Source organism: Carassius carassius, chromosome 17 (genome assembly GCF_963082965.1).
Source record: "Carassius carassius chromosome 17, fCarCar2.1, whole genome shotgun sequence".
Lineage (NCBI taxonomy): Eukaryota > Metazoa > Chordata > Actinopteri > Cypriniformes > Cyprinidae > Carassius > Carassius carassius.
The window spans coordinates 3,119,245-3,142,383 of NC_081771.1; the positions used below are offsets into that span (position 1 = coordinate 3,119,245).

The 23,139-nt window shown below is 35.9% G+C and overlaps 1 protein-coding gene across 3 annotated transcripts in view; it reads left to right on the forward strand.

The window, feature by feature from the left end:
- Positions 1 to 23,139, forward strand: part of LOC132160759 (voltage-dependent calcium channel subunit alpha-2/delta-2-like) — a 302,784-nt gene that overhangs the window by 193,611 nt on the left and 86,034 nt on the right. For all 3 annotated transcript variants that reach the window (XM_059570442.1, XM_059570440.1, XM_059570441.1), the window contains exon 4: positions 362 to 421. In XM_059570442.1, the coding sequence (XP_059426425.1) occupies positions 362 to 421 (60 nt within the window). The remainder of the gene's footprint in view (positions 1 to 361; positions 422 to 23,139) is intronic.

The window sequence follows — 23,139 nt, forward strand, 5'->3', positions numbered from 1 at the left end:
GCTCTGAAATAAAAAGCAAAGTGTCAGCCATCATTTAAATAATGATGAGTCTGCAACAGTTTGAAGTAGAAATGTAAAAATAATCATTCCAATTATACTTAAAAGCACAAAACTTGTGCATTGTAAAGTGACCCAAAATGATGGACTAAGTGACAAATCTTAAAACTTGAAATGGTTGTAACTCACAAGACCTAAAATACACATTTTACCTTACATTCATTCACATTTTTACCCAAAATCTTGATGTTGATTATAAAACAGTTATTTTAGATATCAGACTTTAGTTCATTTATGTACTGTCACCAAAGATCCTTCACCTTTGACATTTGTATTTCTTTCTTTCTTTCTTTCTTTCTTTCAGAGATTGGCTAGAGAAGCTGAAGACATCCAACGAGAGCATTCATGGCAAGATGCAATCAAAGTGAGAATTTTTTTCAGTAATTCATTAATAATTAGCCTACTTCCACAGACATTAGTAGTTTCTGTGAATACCTTTTACAGTATTTTAGTAACATTGATATACTAATAAGGTTTTAGATAATATTTTGAATTTGATTTAATTTTGTTTTTGTTTTAAATTTCATTTTAATTGTATGTTTTAGTCAGACAAAATAAAAAAACAGAAAAATTAAATTTTAGTAATTTTGTTGTGCGTTTTTGTCATTTTTAATGGGGTTTTTTTGTATAGTGTCTACAGGTGCATCTCAATAAATTATAATGTCGAGAAAAAGTTCATTTATTTCAGTAATTCAACTCAAATTGTGAAACTTTTAGTTTTTACTTGTATTAAATAAATTCAATGCACACAGACTGGAGTAGTTTAAGTCTTTGGTTCTTTTAATTGTGATGATTTTGGCTCACATTTAACAAAAACCCACCAATTCACTATCTCAACAAATTAGAATAAGGTCACAGACAATCAGCTAATCAACTCAAAACACCTGCAAAGGTTTCCTGAGCCTTCAAAATGGTCTCTCAGTTTGGTTCACTAGGCTACACAATCATGGAGAAAAACTGCTGATCTGACAGTTGTCCAGAAGACAGTCATTGACACCCTTCACAAGGAGGGTAAGCCACAGACATTCATTGAGAAAGAAGCTGGCTGTTCACAGAGTGCTGTATCCAAGCATGTTAACAGAAAGTTGAGTGGATGGAAAAAGTGTGGAAGAAAAAGATGCACAACCAACCAATAGCACCACAGCCTTATGAGGACTGTAAAGCAAAACCAATTCAAGTATTTGAGTGAACTCCAGAAGGAATGGACTGAGGCTGGAGTCAAGGCATACAGACGTGTCAAAGAATTTGGCTTCAGTTGTTGTATTCCTCTTGTTTAGCCACTCCTGAACCACAGACAACTTCAGAGTAGTCTTACCTGGGCTATTGAGAAGAACTAAACCGTTTCCCCATTGGTCCAAGGTCCTCTTTTCAGATGAGAGCAAGTTTGGTATTTCATTTGGAAACAAAGGTCCTAGAGTCTGAAGGAAGGGGGAGAAGCTCATAGCCCAAGTTTCTTGAAGTCCAGTGTTAAGTTTCCACAGTCTGTGATGATTTGGGGTGCAATGTCATCTGCTGGTGTTGGTCCACTGTGTTTTATGAAAACCAAAGTCACTGCACCCGTTTACCAAGAAATTGTGGAGCACTTCATGCTTCCTTCTGCTGACCAGCTTTTTGAAGATGCTGATTTCATTTTCCAGCAGGATTTGGCACCTGCCCACACTGCCAGAAGAACCAAAAGTTGGTTAAATGCCATGGTGTTGGTGTGCTTGACTGGCCAGCAAACTCTCCAGACCTGAACCCCAGAGAGAATCTATGGGCTATTGTCAAGAGGAAGATGAGAAACAAGAGACCAAAAATTGCAGATGAGCTGAAGGCAACTGTCAAAGAAACCTGGGCATCCATACCACCTCAGCAGTGCTACAAACTGATCACCTCCATGCCACGCCGAATTGAGGCAGTAATTAAAGCAGAAGGAGCCTCTACCAAGTATTGAGTACATGTACAGTAAATGAACATACTTTCCAGAAGGTCAACAATTCACAAAAAATTTGTTGAGATGGTGAATTGGCGGTTTGGTGAGCCAACATCATCACAATTAAAAGAACCAAAGACTTAAACTACTTCAGTCTGTGTGCATGGTATTTATTTATTTCTGAAATAAATGAATTTTTCCTCAACATTCTAATTTATTGAGATGCACCTGTATATAGTTTTTAATTGTAAGTTTTTACTTTATTTACTTTCTAATTTTAGTACTTGAGGTTAAACTAAATCAAATGTTTATTAGTAGCTGAAATAATTAGTATATAAATAATAATAAAAGTGTTTTTATATATTTTATTTTATTTCAGTTAATGTTTATTTGAAATAATGTTTTTTTTTTTTTTTTTACTTGCCATGTAAGTCTTTCCAAAGCGGGCAAGAAAAGTTTTTCGGATGAAAGATAGATAGATAGATGGATGGATGGATGGATGGATGGATGGATGGATAGATAGATAGATAGATAGATAGATAGATAGATAGATAGATAGATAGATAGATAGATAGATAGATAGATAGATAGATAGATAGATAGATAGATAGATAGATAGATAGATAGATAGATAGATAGATAGATGAAATGCAAATCCACACCTGCCTTGTTTTTTCTATTGCTAACTGACAAGCTAATGTTAGTCGTATCAGTCAAGCTGTATTTTTACTTAGGTGCACAGTTGCTTTGAAATGGTCCCTGGTCTGGGACGCCCCATTGACTACTCACTGAGCCTATTTTTCAGTGCAATTGACTGGCTAAGTTAGTCAAGTTGTCAAATGCAAGAGACAGAGAAATGAGACGCAGCCTAACTCTTTCATAGAGAGCTCCTTGAGCAAAACCCCCGGGTGTCCTTGGAGGGTCGGTGCTCAGACGCCACAGCAGCATTATGAATCTGTGACCTTATATGCAGTGACAGCTGAAGGACTGTGCAGATCGCTGACTAGTTTGATAATCTGAATGTTAGTAGACATTTTGCACTTGCAACCCCTACAAAAAGTTACTGTGGTGGTACCATGCTAAAGTTATATGATAAAAGTGAAATAGTGCATGCTAAAGTAATAGAAGAAAATATTGTATTGATATTGTATTGTATTGAATCTCAAATTATCCAAAATATGTAGTATATGAACATACAGTTTAAGGAGTAAATGTGGGGTAAAACTTAATGAATGATGGGTATTAACTTTCGGCAGAGTCTGTTTTTTGTTTTGTTTTTGTTTTTTAGAGCAGGACTGTTCATGGCTACAGACACCATAGCAATGCATTCCATACGTAGACACACACAGACATTAACACACATACATGACACACACACACACACACTGCTGTGTGATGTCGGCAGTCTCCAGGGAGACCGTGCCTTGCTTTCATGCTACACTTCCCACAAATGGATTCTTAACCCTGTTGCTCCCGCAGGATATTTGAGAAAAGGCTCTAAAACTAATAATTATGAGACCTCCTCTCTGAGAGCCCATCTCTATTCATGGCTGCTTAGCCACTAAAGTCAGCAGTGAAGGAGACGCAGGCCGCTGTCTGTCACACCGCATGATGCTCAAATGACCTGACAGACTTCTGATAGACTACAGATTATATTACACACACACAAACACACACACTCACATACATACATAGACAGTTATGTTTTTCCCCCCTCTGTATCACCAAACACTGACTGTTTAGGAAGATTTTGTAAAAAAAAAAAAAAAAAAAAAAAAAGATTTCTATATTCTAAATGCATGTTTGATCTTATTGTGAATTATTCATCCATGCATAATTTTTTTTTACATTGTAATCATAAAGTTGTTATGAAATGGAAATTGACCCTGTATGATTGACCACCGTGAATGTGGATCACAGCTGAGATGATTTGAGAGTTTAATGATAATTATTTCTGCTCATATTTAGGTCTTAGAGTTCAGTATCTAAAATACTGAGGTCTGTAATTGTCAATGATATGAGAACTGTACAGTGGGTTAGCACACCTGCACTTCCACAAAGCATGTTTCTAGCCTTAAAGGAATAGATTAACCAAAAAAGAAAATCTACTCATCCTCATTATATTCCAGATGTTGATGAGTGTGTTTCCTCATGAGAACAGATTTGGTGAATTTTAACATTACATCTCTTTCTCACCAGTGGATGCTCTGCAGTGAATGGGTTCCGTCAGAATGAGAGTCCAAACTGATAAAAACATCACAATAATCCACACCACTCCAGTCCATCAGTTAACATCTTGTGAAGTTAAAAACTGCATGTTTGGATGAACCAGATTCAAGATTAAGATGTTTTAACTTCAAACCGCCACTTATAAAATAAAAACACTGTAGTTTGTAATTCATAATAATTTGTCCTCCAGTGAAAAAGTCCATCTCCTGTTGTCCTCTCTCATCAAGATTCACTGGCATATTTGTAAATGGTGCTTGATCTGTGCATATTTCTCTCCTGATTCAGGCAAGACAACTTTTCATTGGAGAAAGCAATGTTTTGAATAGGGGACTTATTTGAATTATTTAAAATGTCTTAATGATGGATTCATTCCTTACAAACACCCAGCTTTTCACTTCACAAGATGCAAATTGATGGACTGGACTTGTGTGGATTACTTGTGGATTATTGTGATGTTTTTATCAGCTGTTTGGACTCTCATTCTGACGGCACTCATTCACTGCAATGTATCCATTGATGAGCAAGTGATGTAATGCTACATTTCTCCAAATCTGTTCCCATGAACAGACAAACTCATCTACAACTTAGTTGGCCTGAGGGTGGGTAAATTTTCAGCAAATTTTTAATTTCGGATTTTAATTTTGGATGAACTTTAAATGAAAGTTTAAATTTAGCCTTATTGCTCATTGCTTGAAGAAACCATTGAGAAGTTAACGAGATCTCGTTTGTACATTGGAAAGTATTGTTAGTCAATTGAAACCAGTCAAAGCACAATCACATGACTTTTGCTTGTTTTCTAATGTTAAAGGTCATAACTGTGGCACGTTTCACATCTTTCCTTACTTTTTCAGTCTGTCGTTCCTTTGCTTCATCACGTCTTTCGTCTCTCTATTTTTGCAGTATTCATTTAGCCGTCTTTCATATATAGCTTCTCTCTCTCAGTTTTCATCACTCTCTCCTCTCTGATCACCTTCCTCTTTCACTATCTCGCTCTTTCCTCTCACACCTCCCTCTTATCTGTCCTCGTTTCTAATCAGGCGTGAAAACAGTTTGAAAATATCATATTGTTGCAAATACTGCAATTGAATCCTAATGGCATGCGGACATTAATAATGTATTGCGGTGCTGATTTCATTTGCCTTTATAATTAGGCAAGGTAATGAAGCACTGTAGGGGCCAAACCAATTCACTGTCTTCACGGGAGAGACAGGAACAAGAGGAGGGGCTTTGAGGATCCTGGGATACGGAGAGGGGTCTCTCCATTTGTGGGTTTTAGATTGGTAACAGTTTTGCCCTCTCTTTTGGAGCAACGCTGTAATTAGATTAGTCTCACATGCTCTTTAGCACATTAGGAGCGCCAAAACGCACGCCTCTCAGAGCGACGGCTGGAGGGAATACGAGAGACGGAGAGAAAAAGAGGATGTTTGTGTCACATAGACAGGATGCAAAAGGGTAACATGCTTAGAAACTAGTTTGAAGTGGTTAACATGCACGCACATATCTACACTAACTAGTCAAAGGCAGGTGTCTAGATGAGGGAGTAGTATTATTAGTAAATGTTGTTCCTGTGGCTCAGTGGTAGAGCATTGTGTTAGCAGAACAAAAGGTTGTGGGTTCAATTCCCAGGGAACACACATACTGATAAAAAAAAAATATATATGTATACCCTGAATGCACTGTAAGTTGCTTTGGATAAAATCGTCTGCTAAATGCATAAATGTATATTAGTGGAGGGATGTTTTCAGGGAAAGTTCGGATAAATTATTCACTCAATGCTTTTTCGATCCAGGGTTATTGTAGTAAACTAATTAGAACTAAAACCATTTAGAAAATAAATAAATAAAAACTTTTTTGGGAATTACAGTTTAACTAAAACTGAAATAAAAATAAATAAAAACTATATAAACAAAATAAATGACAAAAAATTGCAACACACAACAAATTGCTACAACTTTAACTAAAGATAAAATGAAAACAGAAAATATAAAAATAAAAGCTGGTTTCAAATATTAATAAACACTATAATAGTATCTTAATGACCTCAAATAACCCATGTTTAAAGCTTCTTTTATAAATAATATTTAGTTAATTAATAATTGTGTTTATGACTGTTATATATATATATATATATTAGCTCTAGTTTTTAACGTCACTAATTTGTATTAATGTAGATGTATTTGTTTAGTTCAAATCAGTGTTATTTAATATTATTTATATACTATTAGAACATTTTCAGTTTCCATTTTAATATTAGAGGAAGTTTTAGTAAATGTGCTATGTACTTTTGTAATTTTTTATGTTAGTTTTTCCTATTTCTATTGTGCTTTAATTTATTTTATTTTCCATTTTAGTGTTAGTAATTTTAGTATATTAAAATAAAAAAATTAATTTATTTCATTTGGTTACCAAGCTAATATTTCTGTTTAGATTTTAATAATAATTTCAATTCAGTTTTAACATTTTTATCTAATATTTATACTTTATTTTTTTTAGCTTTTTCACTTAACAACTTATATCATTTTATTTTTTATTTTTTTTAGATAACAATAACAACACTGATTTAAACAAAGCACTGTGGGATTCTCCCTAGTGACACCTGGAGGTAAAAAATGAAATTGCTATTTAAAAGTGTAGTTTATTTTTGAGAAAAGTGAGTTTGTCTGATCATGTGATCTCGCAAACATATGACAGTTTAAAAAGATTTTGCCACTTTAAATAATTTCACTGCTTTTATTAGTAGCTTGTAATGTTCATGAGTTTTGCCTGTAGTTTAACTACTTTAAATAATGGGTAGTTTTAAAGCGTATGCATACGCTTGTTTTCTGGTGAAATTGCTTCCTCTGATGCTGTTTTCACATCGAGGTCACTGCTTGCATTGAAGCCCTGACACAAATGAAATGTCCTGTAGTGTGCAGCCGTGTCGGTTTGTTTAAGTGTATTCCCATAAACGTGTCCTCTTCTCTATGCCTGGCCATCTGTGTGCAGGAGAACACCTGGTCATCCGTGTGTGTTTGTGAAGCTCTTGTTCGGTACCTGCCTCGGTCCATCTGTGCTTTGTGCTAACAGAGGTGACATCATCGGCCCAGATTCCCAGAATACTGTGGCTGCTGTTGCCGTAGCGACAGGCAATGCAGCTCGTGCTTCATTGCGCGAGTCACCATTACTTTGCCCCGCGCGCTTCCCCTGATGGCCAGACATCACAGCTGCCATACACACTTAATTACCATGACAGGCGTGATAGATAACTGCACACCTCATCTGTTCAGAAAGTCACTCTGTTAACATACTCGCACATCACTGTCCTCAAACACCGAGACACTTTACATAAACACGTCAGTTAATGACATGCATTATGATGCAATAATGTGCTGAATAAAATATCTTTTTAAAGATGCGAATCATAAAGTTTATTTTTAACTTGAGAATTTATTAAGAAATATTGCAGGTATTTATTTTATTGTCCTGGATAAAATATTAAACTCAGTATTTTTAAGGATGTAAATCATAGTTTGTTCATTTTTATGATGATTTATTATGGGATATTGCAGGTATTTCTTTTTTCTCTCTCTCTCTGATGTAATTGTCTTGTTTTGTTTTTTATATAATATAAAATTCATTACTTTTAATTCACATTCTGGAGGGAAATCAATACCACGTTAGCATTTTATATAATATATATATATATATATATATATAGAGAGAGAGAGAGAGACTTTTATTAAATTAAAATAAATATATGTAATCAAAATAACAATTTCAATAATGTAATTAATAATGTAATATATAAAAAGTGTCAGGACTTAATCCAAGCATATTTCTGACATATTTCAAAACATTCACCACACACTGCATACCAGGCATGACCTGACTGTCCTTGTCAATATAATGGCGTGTGAATAATCAAGATAGTTGCTGTAGCACTGGTATGATTCCTCATTATACGATATATAGTGTTTGACGTGTTGTATTTGTTTGTCCAGCCAGCCGTCTCAATACACAATACAGAATGAGCTGTTTGAATGCAGCGCTTGTCATGTTTGACCACAGTATCGAGCTCTCGCGACTCGGCTTGTAATAACACCAGCGCTAGTCGTAGCACACCGGCCTTTTAAATCCATCTGAGTGCAATAGTGTGTGAAATAGTCATTAAATTCTTTTATTATGTTTTTTTTCTCAAGGTCGTTTTGGCCAGCCTCTCTGTCACAATTGGTTTGAGAGCCATTTCTTGGCTGATTAATGCGATTGTCTCGTTTAAACTGGTGCAAGCAGCACGACGACTACCAAAAGACTACATCTCCTCCAGCTCGCTGCCCCGCCACTGTTTCACTGGATATCCTAACACCAGATTTAAACGGTTGACGAGACACTGTTGAGAAAAATAAACAAGGACTGTGTCATATTTAGATCTGAATGTGATGAGAACATGCAGTTGTCTTGTATATCTGTAAGGCATCATGGATTTCAACAATGTAAATGCAGTTGATTCAGTAGTATATAGTATTTTCCTGTTTACCCTTTTTGTCCAGGATATTTTGGTATAAATGTTTGCTCAGTTTGCACGCGCACACATGCACACACACACATGCACACACATATATACTCAGTATAATATTATAAAAGTACATAATATTAGAAAAAATATATGATTTAATAATATTTCATATAATAATATACTATAAATTATAAAATAATAATGTATTTGAGGTACATATACACATTTTCTTTTTTGTAAAATGTTTTTTTACTGAATTTATAATTAATAGATTTTATGACATTAAAAAGGAGAATATATATATATATATATATATATATATATATATACAGTACAGACCAAAAGTTTGGACACACCTTCTCATTCAAAGAGTTTTCTTTATTTTCATGACTATGAAAATTGTAGATTCACACTGAAGGCATCAAAACTATGAATTAACACATGTGGAATTATATATGGAATTATATACATAAAAAAAGTGTGAAACAACTGAAAATATGTCATATTGTAGGTTCTTCAAAGTAGCCACCTTTTGCTTTGATTACTGCTTTGCACACTCTTGGCATTCTCTTGATGAGCTTCAAGAGGTAGTCACCTGAAATGGTCTTCCAACAGTCTTGAAGGAGTTCCCCGAGAGATGCTTAGCACTTGTTGGCCCTTTTGCCTTCTGTCTGCGGTCCAGCTCACCCCTAAACCATCTCGATTGGGTTCAGGTCCGGTGACTGTGGAGGCCAGGTCATCTGGCGCAGCACACCATCACTCTCCTTCTTGGTCAAATAGCCCTTGATGCCTTCAGTGTGACTCTACAATTTTCATAGTCATGAAAATAAAGAAAACTCTTTGAATGAGAAGATGTGTCCAAACTTTTGGTCTGCACTGTGTATATATATATATATATATATATATATATATATATATATATATATATATATATATATATATATATATATATATATATATAAAAATTTGTTTATGAATATAGTTAGTAATATTTTTAAATAATGTAATTAATGTAATGAATAATATAATGTATATATAAATATATATATATATATATATATATATATATATATATATATATATAGTGTCAGAGCTTAATCAAGCATATTTTTGAAAGTTAAAACATCTATTAAAATAAATGTTAAAATAATTGTTTTTAATTAAATGTATTTAATATTTTTGTATAATAGTTATAATATTTTAACATATTATTTTATACATTAATAGACTTTAGATATTTTATATAATAAATATAAATATAATAAAATATTTATTGTTAATTATATCTATCTATCTGTCTGTCTGTCTGTCTGTCCATCCATCCGTCTATCTTAAGTACAAGTGCATACATTTATGCAGTGAATGCTTCATCAAATTAATTCAAATCTGTAACTACTAAACGATTCATTTTAAAAGATTTGAGTCATTTGACCACAATTTGACCAGTACCATTTGATGCACATTTGCGTCGACATAAAGTGAAAGTGCATAAAAATAAAAGCCGCGTCCGCTGCAATCGCACACTGTAGCTGCTTTTTAATAAAGCTCTGCAACACGTTATTATGATAATAGCTACATTTGTTTTTGCTGCGCTTAACACTGAAGTAATAACTATTTTCAGTGTGGCACAACCCATTAATGCGCCTAAAATCCTCCCATCACTACAATTACAGCTCTATTCATTATCACTGAATGCGTTTGGATGGTTTGGTCCATATCTGTTTCTGCTAGCGTTATCAGCGTATGTCACAGTACTTGTAGCTGTCAGTCTGAAGGTAAAGAGCTGTGAGGAAGCCCAGACCTGTTTGATTAGATGTGTTTGAAGGGTGTTGTGCATAAGACAGCAGTGAGAGAAGCAGGAGAGAGAGGAGGAAAAGATGTGCACTTTCCATCCAATGTGTCAGCAGTATGTTTGAAATGCATTAGCGCTAATAGCTGTGCCATTAGAGGAGAGGAGAGGCGCTCTGTGCTGAGAGTGACACTGCCGTCTTCCAGGCCATTTGCCATAATCATCATTCTGTAATCAATCAAGCCTTTCATCAGAAAACAAGACGCTTGCATTATTTTCAAGCAGATCTTCTCTTGACATTGCATTCGTGAAATTCTCCACGCATGTGTTTAAATGTATTCGGACTTTAGCTTCATGTTTCTGCATGTGAAGTCACTCAGATGGAGTCTGTTAAATCAGAATTTTGATTACAGTATGTACTGTATCTATGACAGAGAATTAAAAAATTTTTAAAGCAGAAACACTGTTTTCGTGAATGTCTCTTTAAATGCAAATGTGCTACTGATCCCCGCCCCCTTTTCCAGAATAGGGCTGTGCCTTCACAGCTCGTCTCAGATAATCTGCACATCTGTTTGGTTTTTATTATCAAGTCTGTCATGCTGAAATCATGAGTTTTAAAGCAGTATTATTTTAATCTTACGATATACAGTTCTCGCACAGAAAGCGGCCGTCACACAGCATGTGAGTACTAAACTAAGTTCTCTTTCATCTCTTATTGCACTTAAACTGTCGAATACACATAAGTTTAGGTTAAAAAAACATAAAAACAGTCTGTGAAGGTTAAACAGCTGGAAAAGAAATCACATGTTTATATTAGATTAGCTGTATCAAGTGATACAATATACACTATATTGCTCTCTATGCTAATAATATCACCCAAACAATAAAATAAAAGCAGAAAATCACTCACTCTGGACTGAATAACGTCTATAGCTTTAATAAAAAGGCATTTCTTATTTGAATGCTGCTTTTAAGTGCATGCAGATAAACATGGCAGATTGTGTGCGGCTAACTCAGTGCGGGATCTATGCTAGTACAGTAGTGTCCATTAACAGTTGTGGGCGGGGCTTGTAAAATGTATCGCTATATAGTTGCTATGCTTAAATGTGTTGCTATAAGGCCCTGGCATTTTTTGCTGATTGGATATCTATCTGATTTGTTAAAACGTTTCCATTTACACTTGGCCACATAAATGTGTCATCGCACTTCAATCCCCATGCTATATTAAAATTTAACAGTTTGTCTCACTACTTTTAATGAAGATGATTGAGTGTTGACCGCTTCATTCGCGACAGTTTGCGCATCGGATTGCTGAAGAGATACTCAGCTACTCGTCTGCTGCTATGCGTGTTGCATTATTGCAGTCATATAGCCTATAACACACTCTCATATGTTTATTATTTTGGGAGTAGTCAAATTTACATATGTGGTTTCAACAACCAGATGCATTTTCACTCGTCCAGTTTTGTCTGGAATGTGCCCAGACCTGGTCTTTTTACACCTATTTACACCTGGTCTTTTCACGATCAGATAGCTATACGATCAGACAAAATGCATGAAATGCCCAGGTGTAAACAGCTCCATACAGTTGCTGTGGTGTTCTGATTGAGTTGAAACACTATATCCCACAATGCAATACAACCTTCTGTTTCATAAGCAATATTGCATTGTTTTTTTACAAATTTGTGATTTATTATTTGATCAGACTGCCTGTTATACATTGGGTTTTTTGATGATTGACTGTACTACTTCACATTTTAAAAAAGAGAGTTGTATGTACTGCACAGTATGCTAGTATTCCATTTCAGTCAGAATCATGTACACAACTTGATGTATTCGACAGTCATACATGATCAGTAACATTAGACGCCCGAGGGAAACACTTCTTACTCTTCTGTCATGTTCATTTTGCGACGTTCTCTCATCTGGAGGGTCAGTAACACAGACTGTGGTTCCATTATCTCTCCTGTGGAAATGCTTCATGCCTCCAGAAGCCCAGCCTGCAGCTATAAAGACTTACAAAGAGTTCACAGGCTCCTAAGACCCTCGACGTCTGCATTTCACACCCGGCAGCAGATGGATTTCATAGAAATAAGGCTCTGTGAAAAAGTGCCTTAAACATTTCAAGAATTCTGTCATCACTTACTTATCATCAAGTAGTTCCAAACCTGTTTGAGTTTCTTTCTTCTGTTCACAAAGGAAGATATTTGGAAGAATGTTGGTAACCAAACTGGTGATGGTAGCTACTGACTTCTATACTATGGAAAAAAATAATATAGAAGTCAGTGGCTACCGTCAACTGTTTGATCACTCATGGAGCTAAACCAAAGAATCAAATCAGTCTGATTCATTAACAAATCATTTAGGCCAGTTTGGATCAATTGCTCCAGTGGAAAGATTAGACTCATGTTCCTTCAGGTCTCTCGTTTAAATCTGATCCTCACACAAAGCAGTTTTTTAAAAGACTTTATATGGACTATTTTGTGGTGCTTTCATGTCCATTTTCTCCCCAATTTGTAACTGCAACAATCTTCATGTTGTTTCACTGAAAGTCATGTAGGTTTGGAACAACAATTGATGACTGAATTTTTGACTGAAGTTAATACAGCCAAAATGAAAATAAAATTTCTTCAACGTCTTTAAAATTTGAATGTGATGCATTTCTTAATAACTCAGAGAGCTAATTCACGACAATTAATAAATAGCATAACAAAAATAAGAAGGAAGTATGACAGCAAGAACAAATTCACAGCCATACACACTATGCTCTCAAGGACATAAAAATGGAAGAGGTCCAGAATGAAGGTTGTCCTTATACATCTTTACTTTTAGCTTGATTAAAGGTCTTAAAGATGGCCCTCTAAGGCTGGTAATGTATTCAATAGTTAATGGACCCCAGGCACTTAGAAGGCCCGGGGAGAGAGCAGCTTTCGTTCCACTTTGAAGAGCCAATTATCTCAAACACTGTTTTTATTGTGGCAGAACTGCTCTGCTTGGCTGTAGGGCAAAGCTGGCACCAACTCAAGTAGTGATCCGTGCCATTAGTGGTCAGAGAGATGGACGTACTGTACAGATACCAGAGCACACTGGGAAAGTATGCCAAGACATGACAAAATTGTTTGGAATGGAATACTAGCGTAATACTCCTTGAATAGCAAATGAAGCAGTATGCAAAACTTTTTAAACAAATCCCATAGCCTTATTTAGCAAGTGTTGTTCAACGTTAGTATGCAGAAAAAGTTTTGCATACATTACTGCTTTCATATATGTATATTTAGAGGTCATGCATATTATATTTATTTATTTACTAATTATATTTAAAATTTATTTAATATGTATTTATAAAATAATATTGTTTTTATATTCATTCAATTAAGAAATAAACATTAAATAATGCATTAAATAATGCATGTATTTATTCTAAATATTGTTATTTCATTATATGTTCAGGTTATATTTATTATATTTTATTTATGTAATTTATTTAAAACTTTTGGCAGAGATCATGGATGTTATGTTAAATGTATTTATTTATTTATTTAAGTGTATTTATTTAGTTTGTTATACACTACATATTGTTATTGTAGTATGCCTTTTTATTTCAGATTTTATTTTGTTTTGTTTTTAAGTTGGCTGATAAAATAAAGTGATAATGAATAAGTATTTATTTTGTTTGTTAATTGCACTTTAAATCATGCATTTTATTTTGAAAACTTTGGCAGATAAAGTGAAAAGATAATGTTACTAGTGGTAAAACCACTTTGTCACATTTGAATGCATTGCATTGTGGGATACATGCTGTGCATACAGTAGGTCATCTGTGATGCACAAAGCAAATCTGCATACTGGACACAGTGTACATACTGCATACTGCTAAAATGGTGTAAGTAGTATGCTATTGGAGCTGTGCTGCGAACAGCCCGAGAGCCTTTTTCATGATGAAATTATTCTCAATCTCGTCATACTTTCATCAACATGCCTCTGCCTCCAGTGGTTGCCTTGGTGACCCTTTAGCTTTTGTAATTTTAGCATCCTGATTGGAGCCGTCTCTGTAATTTACTGGAGTGTCTTTCCTCCAGGTAGCTTTAGCTCTCAGCCTCCTCTGCACTCCTGCAAACCACGTCTTCACTGAATATTCTGAGGCTTCTCTCCTGGAGCCATCACACTTCTGCATGCTGAAGATGCAGTCAGTTTGTATCAAAGTCAAGGAGAAACCGAAAGGTCAAAGAAAAAGAAAGAGAGAAAATGACTAAATCTGCACTGCATGCTTTCAGTTCTAACACCAGATCTTCTACTGTCTGCACTTTTACAACTACAGGTCATTTCAACCAAATACTCTGTGGAGAAGAGAAATTCTTACTCTCTAGTTCTTTAGAAAACCTTCTGCATTGGATGTGAGGGATTTTTTTCTCTAAAATCATGCTTATTGTTATTAGTTATTAGTTATTAATATTTGCTCGATGTTTTTTGCTCAGTGTCTTTGAAGTTCATCAAATTACCCATGAACATGATCCAGTAAACGTTCAAGAATACAATCGTTCTGCAGGAAAATCTACTTTTATTTTAGAGTCCAACAACAGGTTTATAAGTTAAACTTTATTTTACAATGTCTTGTGCTTGATAAATGCAAGGTTTGTTCTCTACTAACTTTCTTCAGTACAGTTTGTTGTTTATGTAATCTAATGACATGTAGACTTTTTAAGTGTGACTTAAAGGAATAGTTTACCCAAACATAAAAATTACCTGAAATTTGTGAGCTGCTTGGCTGTAGATCACGTCACTTTACTTGATTCGTATCCTTTGATACCGGCTTTAGTAACTGCCACTTATGCCACATGTGCACTTTTTCGAGTCACTTTAGTAAGAAAGCATCCGCAGAGAACATAATTGTAAATGATTGCGCAGTCTCTATGAATCAGATGAAAGTTCCCTGGCCACGAGGAGTTCGGCCGGACCAAATGAGGAGACAGGGCTCAGGGGTTGAGGTGTCTCTAAAGCCTCCCTATCGATCCCTCCATACCAATCAATAGCTCCCCAAATCCACCTCGCCACGCTCCAGAAGACAACAGCCCTTCTCATCACACGCTAAACCCCCATGAAGGGCTTTCTCTCCATCTCTGTGTGTATCCATGTCTGGCGGCGAGGCGAAAAGAGAAAACTAGCTCTTTTGAAAATGGTAGAGATGGCACATTTTCTCTCATGGACATGTTCACAATTTGTTAATGAGGTTTTTAGCACTTGCATGAGATTAAATGATGCTGTTTGAGGAGTCATTTTGTGACAAATTTGATAGTCTCAGGTTCAGATAAAGTAAAGCGCCACATGTTGATCAACCATAATCTTCTGCTTCTTTTAGCATAAAGTCATTTGAAAAACAATCAGTAGTTTATTTCACAGCTAGTTAGTCCGTCGATGCAGCGTTGATTCAAGTGCTGCAACAATTTAATGCATGTTTGAAAGTTCAGCATAAAAACAGGAAGTCTTGAGGGTTTTTCTTGCTTGCTTTTGAAAGAGAACATTGTTTATCAGGCGGAGAAATGAAGACTTGGGACCTGTTTTTCATGCAGCATGAGCTTTTTGTCTTTTGTTTATCATCCGGCGTCGTTCATGCTTGCTTCTGTGCCACACTAAAAACTAAACTGAAATGACTTATAATGAAACATAATTTATCTGTCATTGCTTATTTTATAGACTCATGTGTCTGAATCTTTATGGATGTTTTGTGTGGATTTAGATCCTTTTAAAAGTGATTTTTGCTGCAAGATGTTTTTTAAATTCCCAAAATACAATTTACAGTGATGTTTGCTAAGAAGGCGTCGTTCAAAACTTCCATTGCTTATACCTTTTTTATTAAAAGCAGTAACCGTAGCTTTATGGTACAGCTGATAAATCCTATTAATATCATACTGTATTTAAATAAATACTTACTGTTCAAAAAAGTATGGTGCTACCATGATGTTTTGAATATGTATCTTCATATTCTTTAATAAATACTGTAACACTTGAATTTCAGTTCTTAGGAATATATCAAAGAACCAAAGTACTACCATCTGATATCATCATAATGTTACCACGGTATATTTTTGAAAGGGTAGAGAACAGAAAATCTGTAAGAAAAGCAACATAGCAACAGCCTGTCGGTCATTCATAACATCTTAAGCTACTAATGTAATTAAACCACTTTTATTTTTGTGTATCTTTAGAGTTTTGAGGACATCACTATTATGAAGGCAGATCAACCGTATGTGGGTGATTCTCCAAAGTAATGTTTGCTTACATTTATTGGATTACATTGTCAAATAATTGGACAGTTTTAAAAGGATATAGTAGTTTTAAACTTTTTTAATGTATAATTTTTTTCATATTTATTTTTCATATTTATTTATTGATAAATTATAAATTGGCATAATTTCTATATAATTTTATTATTTCTTAATGACTATTTATCTCTATGTAATTATGTGATATTTTTTAAAATAGATATTTTTAAATTTGTATATAAAACATTTCATTTTTCGTTTTTGTATTTATGAGTACAATTTTAATTACAACACAACTAAAATATTTAAAAACTGAAATAATCTGCTTTATATGACATTGTTTTTTTTTTCATCTTCATGATGTTTTTTTTTTTTTTATAATTCGCAAAATGTTTGGTTTTCTTTGGCTCTTGCTGGAAGAGAGTGTAAAAACAGACAACATTCAAGGGAAAACCTGTTTTGACAGCCATTTGAGCGGCTGTCGTATGTATAAATATGTTTGTGCTTGTATGACAGATAACAATTTCGCCCCTTCCATATTGCTGGACGTTTTGAGCACATTCACACTTTTCAATTGTAAATGATATCCCTGGGAAATTTTTACAAGCCATTTGCATGGTGATTGTGGTGTGTGTGTGTGTGTGTATGATCTGGTTATGTGTTGGTCTGGTCAGTGCATATGTGTATTAAATGTGCATCTGGACTGACATGCATCAATATTTCACACTCTCTTTCTCTCAGTGTCCTTGACTCGATGTGTATCCTCTCTAAAAGGTTGCCTGTGATGTGGATGTTGTCTGCAGATTTTATGGACATCGCTGCTTTTTGATGGAAATGATTATGGGGTCGCAAATAACAGGGTTATGGCGACAGCGGCTGATTGTTGATTGGCCACTCTCAGGACGGCTCTGAAGAGGGCCAGCGGCTCTTTGGCTCTCTCTCAGAAAAGCGCTCATTTAAAAGCATTTTTAAATAAGGATAGAAAGAGGGGAAAAATTTACAATTGTAGGACAAGATTTCTAAAATAGTGAGGAAAGATGCATTTAGTGTGTAATGCATCAGTGCTCTTAATGCTGTTGTGATCTGTTTATTAGTTGTGTTTCTTAAAGTTGGCATCAAAAATTTATTACGTAGTTACATTTTTGGACCATTGTTAAAGGATAGATACTTATAGCTTTATTATTTCTTCTTTTTTACTGCTTCACTCTAACTACTTTTTTAAACATTTCATTTTTTATTTTTTTTTACATTTCATTTTTTATTGTTTGTTGAAATGTTACATTTGCCAAAAATGTATCTGTTTTATAATTAATAATTAGGAAATTAAAAACAAAAAATAAAATAATAATAATTGTAGTGCCTCTATTATGGATTTATGGAAAATTACTTTTCATGCAGTGTGTAACACAGCTCTAATGAATGAAAACATCCTGCAAAGTTTTAAATCTGAAAGTGCACCGTGTATAAAGTTATTGTCTCTCAGAAGAAAGAGTCGACTCTGAATCATTGAAACGAGTCGTTTTTAAAACAACATGAAATATTAGTATAGTTCCCGCCCACTTTTTGGTCTTTTCATGTTGGTCTGACTAAAAAAGCAAATTCATTCTTTGCCATTAGGGTCTGCTTTTGGAGCGGTAAAAATAGCGGTTTCCCTGGTAATGCTGTAAACAAAGCAGCACTGCGCTCACAAACACTGATTTATCAGTCATTACAGAAGTGATGAAAGAGACCAATCGGACCAATTACCACAGAGTAGCATCCCGCAAAGGAGGGGTTTGGAAAAATGAATTGTTGATCGAATCGTTTGGGAGTTGTTGAATAATTGGGTAAAAATAAATGCATATTATAAGAGAATGAAAGTGTTTTTGACCTTGCATGCATGTCAACCTGTTGTTGGGGACTCCCAAAACCAAAATATGAACCTTTCATTACCCATAATAGGGGCACTTTAAAGCTTTTTATTATTGATTCTGATAACATTGTTTATGACTGAGATTGGCTTTATTTGATGTATTTTTGAAACCAGTATTTAATTATTTTATTTTGTATCTGTTATCCACATTCAAAGTTATTGGACTGGTACTGTTTTGGCACATTTTGACACAGTAAGAAAATTGTTCTCTACTATAAGTTTTTTTAGTAAATAAAACACTTTTGGATGGGATTTCTGGAAAAACTGAAACATGTTATGGTTAATGTGTAGTGATATTACAGGTGCATCTTAATAAATTAGAATTTATTTCAGTAATTCAACTCTGAAACTCGTGTATTAAATAAATTCAGTGGACACAGACTGAAGTAGTTTAAGTCTTTGGTTCTTTTAATTGTGATGATTTTGGCTCACATTTAACAAAAACCCACCAATTCACTATCTCAACAAATTAGAATACTTCATAAGACCCATAATTTGGTCATTTACTTGTACATGTACTCAATACTTGGTAGAGGCTCCTTTTGCTTTAGTTACTGCCTCAATTCACCGTGGCATGGAGGTGATCAGTTTGTAGCACTGCTGAGGTGGAATGGAAGCCCAGGTTTCTTTGACAGTGGCTTTCAGATCATCTGCAATTTTTGGTCTTTTGTTTCTCATCTTCCTCTTGACAATAGCCCATAGATTCTCTCTGGGGTTCAGGTCTGGTGAGTTTGCTGGCCAGTCAAGCACACCAACACCATGGCATTTAACCAACTTTTGGTTCTTCTGGCGGTGTGGGCAGGTGCCAAATCCTGCTGGAAAATGAAAATTTTCAAAAACCTGGTCAGCAGAAGGAAGCATGAAGTTCTCCAAAATTTTTGGTTTTCAAAAAACACAATAGACCAACACCAGCAGATGACATTGCACCCCAAATCATCACAGACTGTGGAAACTTAACACTGGACTTCAAGAAACTTGGGCTATGAGCTTCTCCACCCTTCCTCCAGACTCTAGGACCTTTTTTTCCAAATGAAATACAAAACTTGCTCTCATCTGAAAAGAGGACTTTGGACCAATGGGCAACAGTCTAGTTCTTCTTCGCCCAGGTAAGACACCTCTGACATTGTCTGTGGTTCAGCAAATTCCTTGACACTGCTGTGCGTGGTGGCTCTTGATGAAAGTGACGTGACATTCAGCCAAGTATGGTGACCCATACTCAGAATTTGTGCTCTGCATTTAACCCATCCGAAGTGCACACACACAGACTGTGAACACACACCCAGAGCAGTGGGCAGCCATTTATGCTGCAGCGCCCGGGGAGAAGTTGGGGGTTCAATGCCTTGCTCAAGGGCACCTAAGTCGTGGTATTGAAGGTGGAGAGAGAACTGTACATGCACTCCCCCCACCCACAATTCCTGCCAGCCCGAGACTCGAACCCACAACCCTTCGATTGGGAGTCCGACTCTCTAACCATTAGGCCACGACTTCCCTCTAAGGCGATGCCTTGACCCCAGCCTCAGTCCAAATTCTTGAATCGATTTTGCTTTACAGTCCTCATAAGGCCTTCGGTTCTCACCGAAGTTTACACAATTTGAGCTGAATTACTGAAATGAACTTTTCCACGACATTCTAATTTATTGAGATGCACCAGTATTTTATAATTTTTGTGACGCATATTTAGAGTGATTTGAACAAACCCATAACCCTAATTATCATTCATTTACACAACATACCTGTGATTTCTTCCTGGAAGACAATGAACTAGAGAACAAATCCCACTAAAGGAGAGACTTGATCCGTATCTAGAGAGCAGATTATCATAGATGGTTGTGGTTGGGCTGTTTTGACTTTTGATATTCGTCTTTGGTCGTTAAAACACTTATGCAGATCAGTTTAAGCTTGTTGCAGTCTGTGTGTGTGTTGCTGTGAACCGTGCTGTTATCAAGCAGTGTGTCCATGCCGTGTTATGATTTTATCTGCTGCTAGACACAGACTCCTTAGTGGAGCCCTTTCACAGTACAATAGACCAGGGGTTTTCAAACTGTGGGTCGCGACCCACTCGTGGGTCACGGAATGGAACAAGGTGGGTCGCACAAAGTCACTTGGCTGCAGCTAATTTTGCGTTTCAATGACACACAGACACTAACACAGTTCAGTCTAGGGCTGCACGAATGTGACGAGTGGGGCGGGGCCTAGTGCCATGGGAACAGAGCTAGGCCGGTGGAGTGATTGGGAAATGAGCAACACTCACCGGTCTCAAGAACCACGGAGGAGATCGGAAAGATACAAAAGAGGAGCGATGACAGTGAAGGACGAGAGAGGACCAGGCCTGGGTTTTATTTTGTGTTTGTTTTTTATTTGTGCACGGCAGTCATCCGAGAGGGGCTGTCGCGCTGTTTTGTGTTTATTTGGTTATTAAAACTTTGTTTGATTGTCCGCCGGTTCCCACCTCTTTCCACGAAGGAGTCATCGAGGCGGTGGGCTGGAGTGAGTTCGCCCCCCCCCCCCCCCCCCCGGCAACTCACTCCAGCCCACCACATCGAGCACCCTCGGCGGCAGACTCCTTCGCCCTGCTCGATGGCACTGCGGATTCACCCCAGCGGCGAAGGATCTTCGGCAGCGCGCCCCTCCTTCCTCCCTGGCTTCGGCACCAGTGTAAAACATTAAAATCTTCACAATCACAGGAAGAAGGAGGCGGGAACTGGGAACCCACTCATCACAACGATATAGCCCACCAACATTAATAATGAACTGCAATATCCTTAGTGTGATTTTCAAATTGCAATTAAGTCCGTGTGCGTTGCGTGTTTTGAAGGTCTCAGAGCAATGTCATTAAAAGGTTCAATCGGTCTTTTTTTACCTATTTCACAATTATTTTAATCTCCAAACTGTTTTAGATAGTTCTGCTTTGCTTCTTATGCTTTTCTAAAAAAGTGTTGGATTGTGCTCCGTTCTCGCCGACACACACGGAAGGATCATGAATGCAACAAAACACAGCAGCGCAGATCACACTTCACTGGAGTGAGCCTGCTTCACGTTTTTATGGACACTACATATTTTAACGCCAGTAAACAAAAATTAAAACTTGTAAATTTGTAGTGAAATTTTCAGTTGTACTCTAAAATAAAATGGTTATTTTTCTTAAATACTTAATTTCTGTCATAAAAATTTTAAGTAAGATTAGGTTTAAAGTAATTTCACTCGTTGTTTTTTTTTTTTTTTTTTAATATTTTGGTGGGTCGTGAAATATATTACACTTGTCTAGGTGGGTCGTGGAATGGAAAAGTTTGGGAACCACTGCAATAGACAACCATTTTACCCATGATGCAACAGGACAGCATTCCCTTGCCTTATCGGAGGATTGGAATATTCACAGAGCGATTGTGCTGCCTGCAGCTCCAATGATCTGAAGGAAATTAGAAGGAAATAAGGTGTAAGAAAAACAGGTCATGAAGGAGAAAGGAGGAAAGACTCATAAAAGGATAGGGATTTTAAATAATACTGTTTTAAATGAAGAATGACACATCGATACAGTGTTTGACACTCATTATAATGCCATTTTACGGCACACCTAATATTTTCATAATAATAAAATCTAGTGTCTCTCATACAAAAGTGTATGTAAATGTAAAGTAGTAAAATGAATAACTTTTCATGTTCCAGTCAACTGCTTTATTTCCCATTGAGTTATTTAAAAAATACCCCAAATTATAGCTGTTCAAATGGACCGTGAATGCTTGTGTTATTGTCTATAAAGTTGTAATTTATTTGTCACTTAATGTGAAGGAATGGAATTGCAATAAAAATTCTAAACAGGCTTCCTGGACAGTATGTATTAAATACTGATTATTTCACATAATTATTCTGGCATAACCTGGAAAACCAAGCAGAATATTAATAACTGGTTTACTTGCTGCTTAATGCCTCGGTTGAAACTCTTTAAGTTTTTTTGAGGTGCTAACCTGGTAAACTTGACCAAATCTGGTGATTTCCAGAAGCAAGAAATAAATTACCATTACAAACAAATAAATTATTACTTGAAATAAAACCAACACTGACTGAAATAAATTCAAATGTAAAAAGAAATATATTTATTAGTGATTTCAGCCATAGCTTCCTGGTTTGGTTTGTGATATGCGTGAAACGCTGAGATGAGAAGATAGACCGCTTACAAAGTGCCGAAGAGTTAAATCAGACCTCTTTCTTACTGGATTCAGTACATTCACATCTCTCTCTCCATCGTAGCTGTGCTGTAATGAGGAAATGTAATGGGTTTGATGTGAAGTCAGGCTCTTCTGAGAATCACCTGCTGTATGAGTGAGCAGATCTCACCGTTTCTCTGTCTTCCTGTCACTTTGTCTTTCTTTCAAACGCCAACCACTACAATCTATAGACGAGTCGTCTGTCAGACAGAATAAAGCATGCAACGTTTTGATATATTCAGGAAACAAAACAACTGCACATTAAACTTTAAACACGAGCGGATCT